The sequence below is a fragment of the Polypterus senegalus genome, chromosome 2 (genome assembly GCF_016835505.1).
Source record: "Polypterus senegalus isolate Bchr_013 chromosome 2, ASM1683550v1, whole genome shotgun sequence".
Taxonomy (NCBI): domain Eukaryota; kingdom Metazoa; phylum Chordata; class Cladistia; order Polypteriformes; family Polypteridae; genus Polypterus; species Polypterus senegalus.
Genome location: NC_053155.1, coordinates 133,568,280 through 133,580,984, shown reverse-complemented (window position 1 = coordinate 133,580,984; position 12,705 = coordinate 133,568,280). Strand labels below are relative to the sequence as shown.

Below are 12,705 nucleotides of genomic sequence, written 5' to 3'. Positions count from 1 at the left end.
CAGGGGTCACTGAGCTTACCAAGCCAATTTGAGTTCCAAAATTTAGTTCTAAAAGTTTTGGAATCAATAAAATGACAACGGTGCCCAAATTTATGCACCTGCCTGAATTTGTTTGAACAATTATTGCACACTTTCTGTAAATCCAATAAACTTCATTTCACTTCTCAAATATCACTGTGTGTGTCTCCTACTGTATATGATATATTTAACTGACATTTTTTATCGTAACAACCAACGATTTATACAGGAAAATAATGACTATTAACAAGGTTGCCCAAACTTTTGCATCCCATTGTATACTGTACCAGTTAAGGTCATTATTATTAGCTCCCTGTGAGAAATGGGGCATTTTCCTAAATTTATGCCCAATTTTAACACCATGTTTCAAACTTGACAAAGTAAAACATTCATCAATGTAGAAACCTCTAATAGGTACATTTTTATTTAAAAAACTTCTATATTGCTGTATAACAACTTTATTGAAAATTGGGGTGGTCAAAATTATTATCCCCGTGTGAATTTATCAGGATGCTTTGTGGTAAAGTTAAAAGTTCTGGTGTCAAACCACTCCTGAACCCCATATGACACGATTGGCTCAATCAATTAGCACCACACTCTAATAAATCTACTGAACTGAGCAGAGCCAGTGGTACTTAAAGGCATGATTGAGAGACATCACACTTACATTGTTTGTAAAAAGTAATTTCATCATGCCAAAAAAACAACAAAATAAGTGTGGACCTCAGAGAAAAGATAGTAGATACTCATCTTATTGGGGGCGGCTCTGCTGCCATTTTTAAGTGTTTCACTTTGTCCAGAAAAAGCTGTACATTGCATCATTGCCAAATACAAAGTGACCCACTCTGTCAGAAACAAACCTGGATGTACTCATAACCGCAAGGTTTCAAAGACTTTGGAAAGGAAAATAATCAAAGATACCAACATGAACCCCGGATCACTGAAAAGGCCATTGTCACTGAATTGGTCTCTTCTAGACTTAAGTCTCAAAAAACAAATGTTGTGCTCTTCATTATGGTAATCTTAGGAGAACTCCATTTCTCACACAGTGGCATATCAAAGCTAGTCTGAAGTTTACTCAGGACCATTTGAAACATGGGGATGAATTTTGGAAGTCTGTCCTTAGGTTTGATGAGACACAAGTGGCGCTTTTTGGGAACATGGATAGAGCTTTTGGTTGGCAAAGGAAGGGAGAGGCATTCAACCCTAAAACATAGTTCCTACAGTTAAACATGGTGGTGGAAGTATAATGGCGTGGGACTGTTTTGCTGATTCAGGCACAAGAAACCTTGTTCAGGCACATGGCATAATAAATAAAAAAGATTACCTTGGCATTTTAAAGGATAACATAAAGAAATCTGCTGTCAGTCTAGCTCTGAGTGCTTACTGGGTGTTTCAGCAATATAATGACCCAAAGCACACGTTTACTTAGTCCAGAACCTTTTGAGGAACACCAAAATCAAAGTCTTGGTGTGGCAGTCTCAAAGCCCAGATCTCAATCCTATTGGGAATCTTTGGCGAGAGCTCAAGGTTAAGGTCCATGGTTTAAAACCATCTAATTTGCACAAGCTGAAGCATTTTGCCATGGAGGAATGGTCTAAAATTTCACAGGAGACTTGTGGGAAACTACAGTAAGAGGATGCTGAGTTGTGAGTCAAAAGGGGGACACTATAGACCAGGGGTGCCTAATGCGTCGATCGCGATTGACCGGTAGATCGCAAAGATAGTGCAGGTAGATCGCGTTGTGTTCAGAAATTTTTTTTTTTAAACGTTAGTCTATCAAATATCCTCCCAATGGCATTTGCCACTTGATTGACATACAGGGCGGCCAGTCTGAGATCTCTTTTCTTCAAACACACTGGTCATCCCACACGCACGATCAAACGCACGAGCTACTGCAAAACTCCAGCTATGATCTTGTTAGCCTTCCAATTTATACCGAAGGGATTTTAAAAAAACAATGTTTGGGGAGGGTATGGGCTGGATGTGGAATTGGAAGAGGATTTTTTTCTCACAATGTCACAATCAATAGCAATCTATCATTGCTATTCCAAAGAAGGAAAATATGGAAAGGCACTTTTGAACTGTTCATAAAAACTACAAAACTGACTTCCTTCTGAAAAGCAATTTGAGAAAATGAAAGGAGAGGGAACTGTTAATTGGACAACTGTCATTTTTCACTCAGCTGAATTCAAAAGCTCCTGGACTGCTTTGCTCTACTTATTTATGCAAGTCAGCCTTTTCCCACATGAAGATTATTAAATCCAAATACTGTAGTGACCATAAATGTATTGAATTGTTATTGTGCCATAAAGGTTATTCAGTTATGCAAGGTACGGCAACATATATTTTATGTATAAAGTATACTCATATATATATGCTAATAATAATAATTGAATAATAATAATTTTGAACCATGCTCTTTTTGTGTTTTCCTTGTTTCAATGAAGTGCCTCAGTGAAATATTTCCATCAAACTGTTTGGAAATTATGTCTATGTTCTTTTGGAAGCAATCCTCATAAACACTTTAGATACTAGTCATTTTTCTTAGAAAAATTAATGATTCTGTTCAATTTTGGACAGGGGGCAAATAATCATCACCTTTACTGGTATATCAATAGATAGATAGATAGATAGATAGATAGATAGATAGATAGATAGATAGATAGATAGATAGATAGATAGATAGATAGACACCTCGGTGTCAGGTTGCCCAAACCCCGACATGATCAGAGAAACACAGTTCCAAATCCAAATAAATGAAGGTTTTATTTAAAATACCTCCAAAAGTATTACAAAAAGCACAAACATTGGTCTCTGTTTTTCTCTCCACAATATACTCTCTCACCACTGCACTGCCCTCCTCCAGTCAAGTGTTGCCTCTCTACCACACAGCTCCAACTCGTCTGAATAAGGAAGTGCTGTCCCTTTTATTACAGACCCGGGAGTACTTCCAGTGACAGGGCGATTGCCCGATGGAAGTTCTTATGGGTCACAAGGAAGTCCATTATTCAACTAGGGAGCTTGTTTGCATGCAACGCCCTCCTGTGGCAGTTCCCTAGTGATATCTCTGCTTTATAGGGGCTATCCGTCCATCTCTTCCTTCCGGGTCTGCTTCCTTTCCTGGCAGGGATGTCCGCCCAGCCCGTCTGGCATCTACGATAGATAGATAGATAGATAGATAGATAGATAGATAGATAGATAGATTTTAAACAAAGCTGAAGTGTTTATTAAAACCTCATAATATGTCCAAATACAGTCCCAGGCACTGAGCTGTGTTACATGTCCAGCCTGGTCACTGTCACTTTAGGGTTTCTCTCCCTCTCTCTAATCTGGAACCAGATAAGTAGGTTAATAAAATGGATTGACCAGTGGGTATCATAATCATATTCAAATTGTGTTATGTTAGCTGTAATAAGCCCTACTGAACTGAATAGTCAGGCGGTTTTATAAGCAGCACTGTGTCCTAATTGCTATAAAGTTCGATCAGGACCATGAGGATTCAGATTTCACCACTGAGTACAGTCACTTCACCTGAATGGACTTCAAATATATAGAAATACTTGGAAAACTGAGTGCACACACAGATTGCATGACACATGTCCCTTTATTATTGTCATTCTGTTGGAAAAATAGAAAATGCTTTATAACTGCAAACAGTACATTTTGTCCTTTGCATTCACTCAAGATATTACACTGTGGAAAACTCAGCGAAAAGATATGCAATATGGCCTTGAAAGTGAGGAAAATATGGTGACCCAAAACCTAAAAATCCAAATTAAGCCACTGTACAGTATTTAATTTGATTGAAAAGTTCAAACTTCCAAAGGCATGCAAATTCCAGTATGATGATCAACCAAATGACATTTAAAAGGCAAAGCAGTCTGGAAATACCAGATCTGCAAAACAAACATTTAGGGTGTTAAGCTGGAGCCTACCATCACAGTCCTACTTTAACTATCCACAGATTAGAGGCACTTTATTGATAACACCAAGGAAATGATTACAAACCATTGCACAATTTATATATTAAATACTGTTACAAAGTGAAGGTGCAATGGTAGCAGGCTAAAAGGACAAAATATAAAAAGATAGATAGATAGATAGATAGATAGATAGATAGATAGATAGATAGATAGATAGATAGATAGACATGAAAGGTAGTATATAAAACTGATAGATAGATAGATAGATAGATAGATAGATAGATAGATAGATAGATAGATAGATAGATAGAAGATACTTTATTAATCCCAAGGGGACATTCACATACTTCAGCAGCAGCATACTGATACAAGAACAATATTAAATTAAAGAGTAATAAAAATGCAGGTAAAAACAGACAATAACTTTGAATAATGTTAACGTTTACCCCCCCCAGGTGGAATTGAAGAGTAGCATAGTGTGGGGGAGGAACGATCTCCTCAGTCTGTCAGTGGAGCAGGACAGTGACAGCAGTCTGTCGCTGAAGCTGCTCCTCTGTCTGGAGATGATCCTGTTCAGTGGATGCAGTGGATTCTCCATGATTGACAGGAGCCTGCTCAGTGCCCGTTGCTCTGCCACGGATGCCAAATTGTCCAGCTCCATGCCTACAATAGAGCCTGCCTTCCTCACCAGTTTGTCCAGGCGTGAGGCATCCCTCTTCTTAATGCTGCCTCCCCAGCACACCACCGCATAGAAGAGGGCACTCTCCACAACCCTCTGATAGAACATCTGCAGCATCTTAATGCAGATGTTGAAGGACGCCAGTCTTCGAAGGAAGTATAGCCGGCTCTGTCCTTTCTTACACATAGCATCAGTATTGGCAGTCCAGTCTAATTTATCATCCAGCTGCACTCCCAGGTATTTATAGGTCTGCACCCTCTGCACACACTCACCTCTGATGATCACAGGGTCCATGAGGGGCCTAGGATTTATTCAATAAATGAGGGAGGGATAATCACTGGGAGAGCAGAATGCAGCAAATTATATGATATCAAGAGGCAAAACCTGCAGCTCCACTAAGCCCACCTATACAGGCATCTATCTGTGATAGGGTATGAGAATCTGTTAATTTTTTTCTTAATATAGTATACTGCCCAAAAATATTAAGGAAACACTTCATGATCACAATCTAACACCAAGTCAGTTAAGCTTTAGGGATATCAATCTGTCCAGTTAGGAAGTAAAAGCAATTGTGAATCAACTTTACCTGCTTAAATGCAAATGAAAGTGACAAAAGGTGCACTGGAGAGGCAACAGCAAGACATCTCCCAAAAAGCGAATGGTGTTGAAGGTGGTGGACACACTATTACTCTCTCCTTATCCTTATTGACTGATGCACCCCTAATTTTGCATTTTGCTAGTGTCCTTGTCACTACTAGTAGCATGAGGCATTACCTGTAGCCGATTCAGGTTGCACAGGTAGTCCTGCTCCTCCAGGATGGCATATCCATACGTGCCATCGTGAGAAGGCTTGCTGTGTCTCCCAGCGCAGTCTCAAGAGCATGGAGGAGATACCAGGAGATGGTCTGTTTCACAAAGAGATCTGGACAAGGCTGTAGAGGGGCATCAACCCAGCAGCAGGACCAATATCTGTTCCTTTGTGGAGCATTGCCAGAGCCCTACAATATGTCCTCCGACTGCCTACTGGTGTGCATGTTTCTGACCAAGCTGTAGAAACAGACTACATGAGGGAGGCATGAGTGCTTGATATCCTCTAATGGGACCTGTGCTCACAGCCCATCACTGTGTAGCTCAATTGGCATTCACCAGAGACTACTACAATTTGCAGCTCTGCCATTGGTGCCCCATTCTCTTCAGAGCTGAGAGCAGGTTCACACTGAACAAAAAGATGTCCTTCAAAGACGTGAAAGAGTCTGGAGATGCAGTGGTGAATGTTATGCAACCTGCAGCATCATCCATTGTGACCGTTTTGGCAGTTGGTCAGTGATGGTCTTGGGAGGCATACCTCAGAGGGCCGCACAGACCTACCTCTACGTGCTAGGCTACAGTACCCTGACTGCTGTTAGGTACAGGGATGAAATCCTCAGTGCCATTGTCAGACTTTATGCTGGTTCACTAGGCCCTAGGTTTCTTCTGGTGCAGGACAATGTCCCCCCTCATGTGGTCAGAGTGTGTAGGCAGTTCCTGGATGACAAAGGCATTGATGCCATTGACAGCCTGCACATTCCTCAGACCTGAATCTAAATTGAGAACAACCTGGGACATTATGTATTGGTGCATCTGACATCGCCAAGTAGCATCTCAGACTACCATGAGCTCACTATTGCCCTGATCCAGGTCTGGGAGGAGATGACCTAGGACTCCATCCACCATCTCATCAGGAGCATGCCTAGACATTGCATACAAGCATGTGGGGGCCATACACACTACTGAGTCACACTATAGTTACCGTGATGAAATCCACAAAAGTTGGATAAGCTTGTGATTTTAGTTCTCAACAAATTATACAGTATTACTCAGGAAAGAATTTTCACTTGAATATTTCATTCATCGAGATCCAACGTGATTTTTGTTCCCTTAATTTTTTTTGCGCAGTGTACATTCATTTTTCTATTTGTATGTATTGGAACACCAAATAATTTTAATATTAGATTATTTCTTTTATTAAGTTTGTTATTCACTTTGTTATATTATGTCTTCTCCCACAATGTCACCATTTTGTAATACGGTTGCACCCAGACAACAAGCTGCTACTATTGGGCAGTTTGACGTCATCAGTGGGACAGTTTAAAAGGCGTTTGCATAATTTTTACTAGATTGTCTCTATTTAGGGATTTTGGCGGAGCAATGCTTATCACTCCTGCCATTCAAAAGAAGAAAACGTAAGTCTAATTTTTACTGTCTTTTTCTCTTTTAAAAACTTTTGAACATTGTATAATGTAGACTCTTACCCCAAAGAACAAGAAGGAAACCAAACATTTAAAGAAAAGAAATAGATTTTTGCAGCTAAAATGTAACAATATGAGAGGGTACAGTGTCCTGAAGATAAAGATAAAAAAGAATAAGCAGAAGCCTTTCACATCTCCCCTTGTCTACTCCTGCCATCTTTCTTCTTTCTTTGGACTCTCTTCTTCTGGCCAAATGAATCCTTGTCCACTCTCCCCCCAACTGCTAACTTTAAATGGCATATGGTCAGAAAGGAATTTATAATTTCCTGCCTGGAATGGCATCTGAGGTCAGGAAAGAGAAAGGAAACTCCATAGGTTGTCCTGCCAAAGCACCCTTACTGGTCCCAGTTACCGCCTGTATTGGATGACACACATGGACTGGAATCTCAGCGAGGGTTGAGCAGGGAACCTTACTCAGCCAGGAGGCTAGTGTAATGGAAGGACTGGGGGCGATGTTGTCTAATGAATTCTTTCTACTTTAATATGCTAGATGGCAGCATCTCTGGACTTCAGTACACATTCGGATACACACAAGGCATGCTGTGAACTGGAGTCCTGAAGAACAGCCCTGTTGGGATCTGTGGGTGCCGCCAAGGGTTGCTACAGGGTTTATAATCCCAGCTTTATGGGACTTAAACCTGACCTGGAAGTGCTTCAAACAGACTGTGTCCTGGCATGGGAAGTACTCCCGGGTCTGAGATAAAAGGAGCCACTCCACCTCATCTTGAAGAGTCAGAGTTATGAAGCAGTGGGCGACACTCATCAGGAGGACAAAAGGAGGAAGAAAATCTTTTATTATATTTGTGTGTTTTTGGCTGGTGCTTATTTGGAAAGGTGTTGGTTACAAATAAAAACATTTTATTTGATTCTTGAATTGTATTTGGTGCCATTGTGTTTGGAGCTTAGTGACACCTCCTTGTGGTCACACCCTTCATCCCTGGACCCCAGTTTACTAGTAAAGGGTGAGGAAAACTTGAACACTTCTCCATCATTCTGGGAGGTAGGGAGAAGTATGTTAGGTAAAAAGACTCCCTGTTGTCATCATGGCTTTGTCCAGTTTCCTGAACTTACATTGGTGCCTTAAGAGTCACTTGTCCCGTAACTCCATACGCAGTATCGCAACACACTGTCTGCTATCGATGGTAGCCTCATGTCACTGGCATTGACAGTAGTACCAGTGTCTTTGCCACCTGGGCATTTCACAGCCTGATTCCAGTCCTACACTAAGCAATGTTGTACCAACTGCAGTGCCTGCTAGATCTAATTTTATAATATATTCAGTTTAGTTAATACAAAAATCTTGCTGGCTAAATGAAGATTTCAGTTCTGTACTTCTAAAATAAAGAAAGGTTTTGGTTGTAGAAATGATGTGGTAATTGTTCATGTAGTGTAATTATCCTTTGTAAGTTCAGTATATGTTAGTTCATGTTTTCAGATGTAAATTGGGGACTTTGAGTTGGAGGAATTAATTTTTCAGTCAATTCTGAACACTTAAAAGTGTCATGGCATGCCGCAGTAAAGCAATGCCTGTTATTCATGATATTCTTTCTGAACTGAAAGGCTCAAAAAACAAAGAGTTATTTACAGATGATATTTAAAGGAGGGATCATTTGATGCAAGTCTGTCGTTTTCTTCTATTATTTTTAATGCATGAGTACATTACATACTACAATTCAGTAACCCACTCACAATTTATCTAAATAACTCCAAATGGAAATCACACTCATATGCTTCTTCCCCAACATTCAAGAGCAGAAGAGAATACAGTAGTATGGCAAAGTAAAAACAGATGAGCGCATTTAGCCATTGTAATAAAAAGAGATGAAATTGGTTCCTCAAAATATACAGTACATTTATTATTCTTTAATTTTTAGTACAGGATATCATTTGGGGCGGCACGGTGGCGCAGTGGTAGCGCTGCTGCCTCGCAGTTAGGAGACCCGGGTTCGCTTCCTGGGTCCTCCCTGCGTGGAGTTTGCATGTTCTCCTCGTGTCTGCGTGGGTTTCCTCCGGGCGCTCCGGTTTCCTCCCACAATCCAAAGACATGCAGGTTAGGTGGATTGGCGATTCTAAATTGGCCCTAGTGTGTGCTTGGTGTGTAGGTGTGTTTGTGTGTGTCCTGTGGTGGGTTGGCACCCTGCCCAGGATTGGTTCCTGCCTTGTGCCCTGTGTTGGCTGGGACTGGCTCCAGCAGACCCCCGTGACCCTGTATTCGGATTCAGCGGGTTAGAAAATGGATGGATGGATATCATTTCCCTATTGTACACTGTAGGACAATTTGGGTTTTTCATCCATCCATTATACAACCCACTATATCCTAACTACAGGGTCACGGGGGTCTGCTGGAGCCAATCCCAGTTTACTACTTTACAGGACACAAGGCAGGAAACAAACCCTGGGCAGGACGCCAGCCCACCACAGGGCGCACACACACACACACCAAGCACACACTAGGGACAATTTTAATCTCTGATGCATCTAACCTGTATGTTGTTGGACAGTAGGAGGAACCCCACGCAGACAGGGGGAGAACATGCAAACTCCACGCTGGGAGGACCAGGGAAGCGAACCCAGGTCTCCTTACTGCAAGGCAGCAGCGCTACCCACCGCGCTACCGTGATGCCCATTTGGGTTTTTAAAGCTGAGCAAAATAATTCAGCAGGAGAGCAGTGTATTTCAAGCTGTGACAATGGTGCTCCATCTGATGTTACCCAAAAAGATCTATTAGTGTATAAGCAATGTCGAGGCAAAGATTATCATCCATTAGGGTTTAAACAGATGACATAGCCAAAGCATGTCTGATAAGTAGGGCCCAATCTAATGGACATGTGTGATATCTAAGCCAAGAGAGATGAATGTGATGAAGAGTGTCACACTGAACTGGCCCATACCGCATGAGAAGTACACTACAGCGATAAGTTACATCTCCAGTGTTTTACAACTTTGGGGTAAGTGAGTTTACTTTGTGGTCCTTAATTTCCATCTCAGCTGTGTATAGAGCTATAAAGTGTTACAAAGGTGGATAGTGATGTCAAGTGGCTTAGATAATGTGGTTCATTTGTAAAATTTTAAATTACAGATTATTGTTAGGTTTTTTTTGTTTTCCATCATTGTCCAAAAATGTGTCTGTTTTTTTAACTGTTTCAGGGCGGATGTCGACTTTGTCGAAATTCAGGGGTAGAGTACATTAATCAGCTGTAAACTGCAACAAAACTTGCCATTACATTTTAGTTGGACTTTCTGTACTAGAAGGAAAGTTAGCTTTGTTCTCGATATCCTGCGTGTATACGTGTAGCGAAGAGCAAACAACCTCTAAAATGGCATCAACATCTGGTGCAAATGTGCAAAGTAAAATTCTCTGTGAATAATGTTTTGCGTATTGTTGCTGAATCCCACTCTGACTTGTCTGACTCTGAATTTGATGCAAGCGATCTGGAAATGGAAATCGAAAATGAAAGTGAAGTACCAGAAGTACCGGAACACGATCGTGTAGCTGATGAGCCTACGGCCACGTTTGCCTGAGGGAACTGCCACTTATGATGACAAGAGGTACAAACCAGACTGCGTCGCACTGCCACTGCCCGCACTGAGGTGGATAGAAAAGAAGGAAGGTAGTTATCCCTCATTTTTAGCAGAAAAGAAGACAAGATGATGCTTTCGTTGGCTGCTTCAGCAATGCAAGACCACACATTGCTGGCTATCCTGACTGCTTGGAGATGCAGAGGCCTATGTGGCTCCATGCACAGCCCAGTTCCTTGGCAGCAACTCATCGCCACCCGTTGCTGAAGTAAAAGAAAAGAGGAGCGAAGCATTTAGGTTATAGCAGAAAGTCAGATTCCAAATCGTAACCTTAGATCTTCAAATGAGTTTCTCCTTATTATTCCAAAAGCTAAACTTAAAAGAAGTGGTGAGGCGGCCTTCTGCTGTTATGCACCTAAAATCTGGAATAGCCTGCCTATAGGAATTCGCCAGGCAAATACAGTGGAGCACTTTAAAACACTGCTGAAAACACATTACTTTAACATGGCCTTCTCATAACTTCACTTTAACTTAATACTGATACTCTGTATGTTCAATTCATCATAATAACTATTCATAGTGGCTCCAAAATCCGTACTGACCCCAACTCTCTCTTCTGTTTCTTTTTCCGGTTTCTTTGTGGTGGCGGCCTGCGCCACCACCACCTACTCAAAGCATCATGATGCACCAACATTGATGGACTAAAAGCCAGAAGTCTACGTGACCATCATCATCAGGTCCTTCCATGAAAACCCTAAATACAAAGAGGACTGTGTGACTTATGTTAGGTAGATTGGCCAGAGGGGACTGGGCGGTCTCGTGGTCTGGAACCCCTACAGATTTTATTTTTTTTCTCCAGCTTTTGGAGTTTTTTTTTTGTTTTTTCTGTCCACCCTGGCCATCGGACCTTACTTATTCTATGTTAATTAATGTTGACTTATGTTTATTTTTTATTGTGTCTTACATTTTTCTATTCATTTTGTAAAGCACTTTGAGCTACATTTTTTTTTGTATGAATATGTGCTATATAAATAAATGTTGATTGATTTATTGACTGAGTAAAAGGGATCTCGGAGATTAATTCTAACAGTAGTATTAGAAGGAGATGTATTAACATACCATAGATACTTTTTATTTTTAAATGTGCCTGAGCTTTATTTCTGTGTGTGTGTGTGTTCACAAGGCTGCCAGTATTTTAACAGAGGCCTTGCAGGGAGGGATGTAACATGACATAAGGACGTTCACCCTCCAACTATGATTGGTTAGGGGGTGACACAATGCTTGATGATTGGTCAGCAAAATGTCGCTGAATATAAAAAGTACTTCCTGCCTGCAGGGGTCGTGTTTTGACTGAGTCATGGTGGTGAGCGTGTTTTTGGTAGCTCTTTTTAAAAAGTATATCGAGCACAGCAGCTTGTTCCTTATTTTGTATATATTTTCTCTCGTACATACAGAAATAAATATCTCCTAGAAATAGTATAGTTTGGGTGGAGGTATTTACACTATTTGAATTGGGGTTGTGGTGCACTTTTTGTCTTTTTGAATATACACCGATTATTCTCTTTATAAATATTTTTTGTGGATTGTATTATTAGAAGGACCATGTTTTCATGTAGTATGTTCCTGGCTACATTTTTTTATTTTGGAAGAGTGTATATACTGTATACTGTATGTATTGTTTTTGTTTCTTTTTCATTTGAGGACTTGTAATACTCACTGTAAATATTGTACAGTTCCTCTATATTTTGGGATATTCTTTGTGTTTTTTGTTTCAGTGGTGATAAGGATTGTGTAAGAAAGCCCACCTGATACAAGTTTACATACACCTGTAAATAAAACCCCCCTTTTGCATTGCAGTACAGTACTATCATTTTGTGTCTGTGACTCCCTGTCTAACACCTCTCATTTCTGATCATGTTTGGTCCTGAACTGCCACACGCCCAGTATAAAGTCTAGTGCCATTTTTCCCATTACACAGGGTGTCACATTTTAAAAAGTATTCATCCAACCCGGAAACTTTTGCAATTAATTTAGACCATTTTGCAGAGATGTGTTTGCAGTTCGATATGAAAGAGTCTATTTCTGTCGATCAGTGTTAAAAAAGCCACTATGATTCAATGTTGTATAATAGCAAAATGTTATAAACTTCCAAAGAGTGAATGCTTTTTATAGGTAAGTATGCCTGATCTCGAATAATCTGCTAATTTGTGTGCTAGATGTAAAAAGGCTGAGTTTTATACTATACAGGGTGGTCCAGATCTAATTATGCAGATCC

The 12,705-nt window shown here is 40.6% G+C and overlaps 1 protein-coding gene across 1 annotated transcript in view; it reads left to right on the top strand.

The window, feature by feature from the left end:
• The window catches only part of adprhl1 (ADP-ribosylhydrolase like 1), a 121,859-nt gene extending 114,210 nt beyond the window's left edge, over positions 1 to 7,649 (top strand). The window contains exon 8 of the mRNA XM_039744648.1: positions 7,402 to 7,649. Within this exon, the coding sequence (XP_039600582.1) occupies positions 7,402 to 7,609 (208 nt within the window). The 3' untranslated portion in view covers positions 7,610 to 7,649. The remainder of the gene's footprint in view (positions 1 to 7,401) is intronic.
• Positions 7,650 to 12,705: the final 5,056 nt, after the last annotated feature.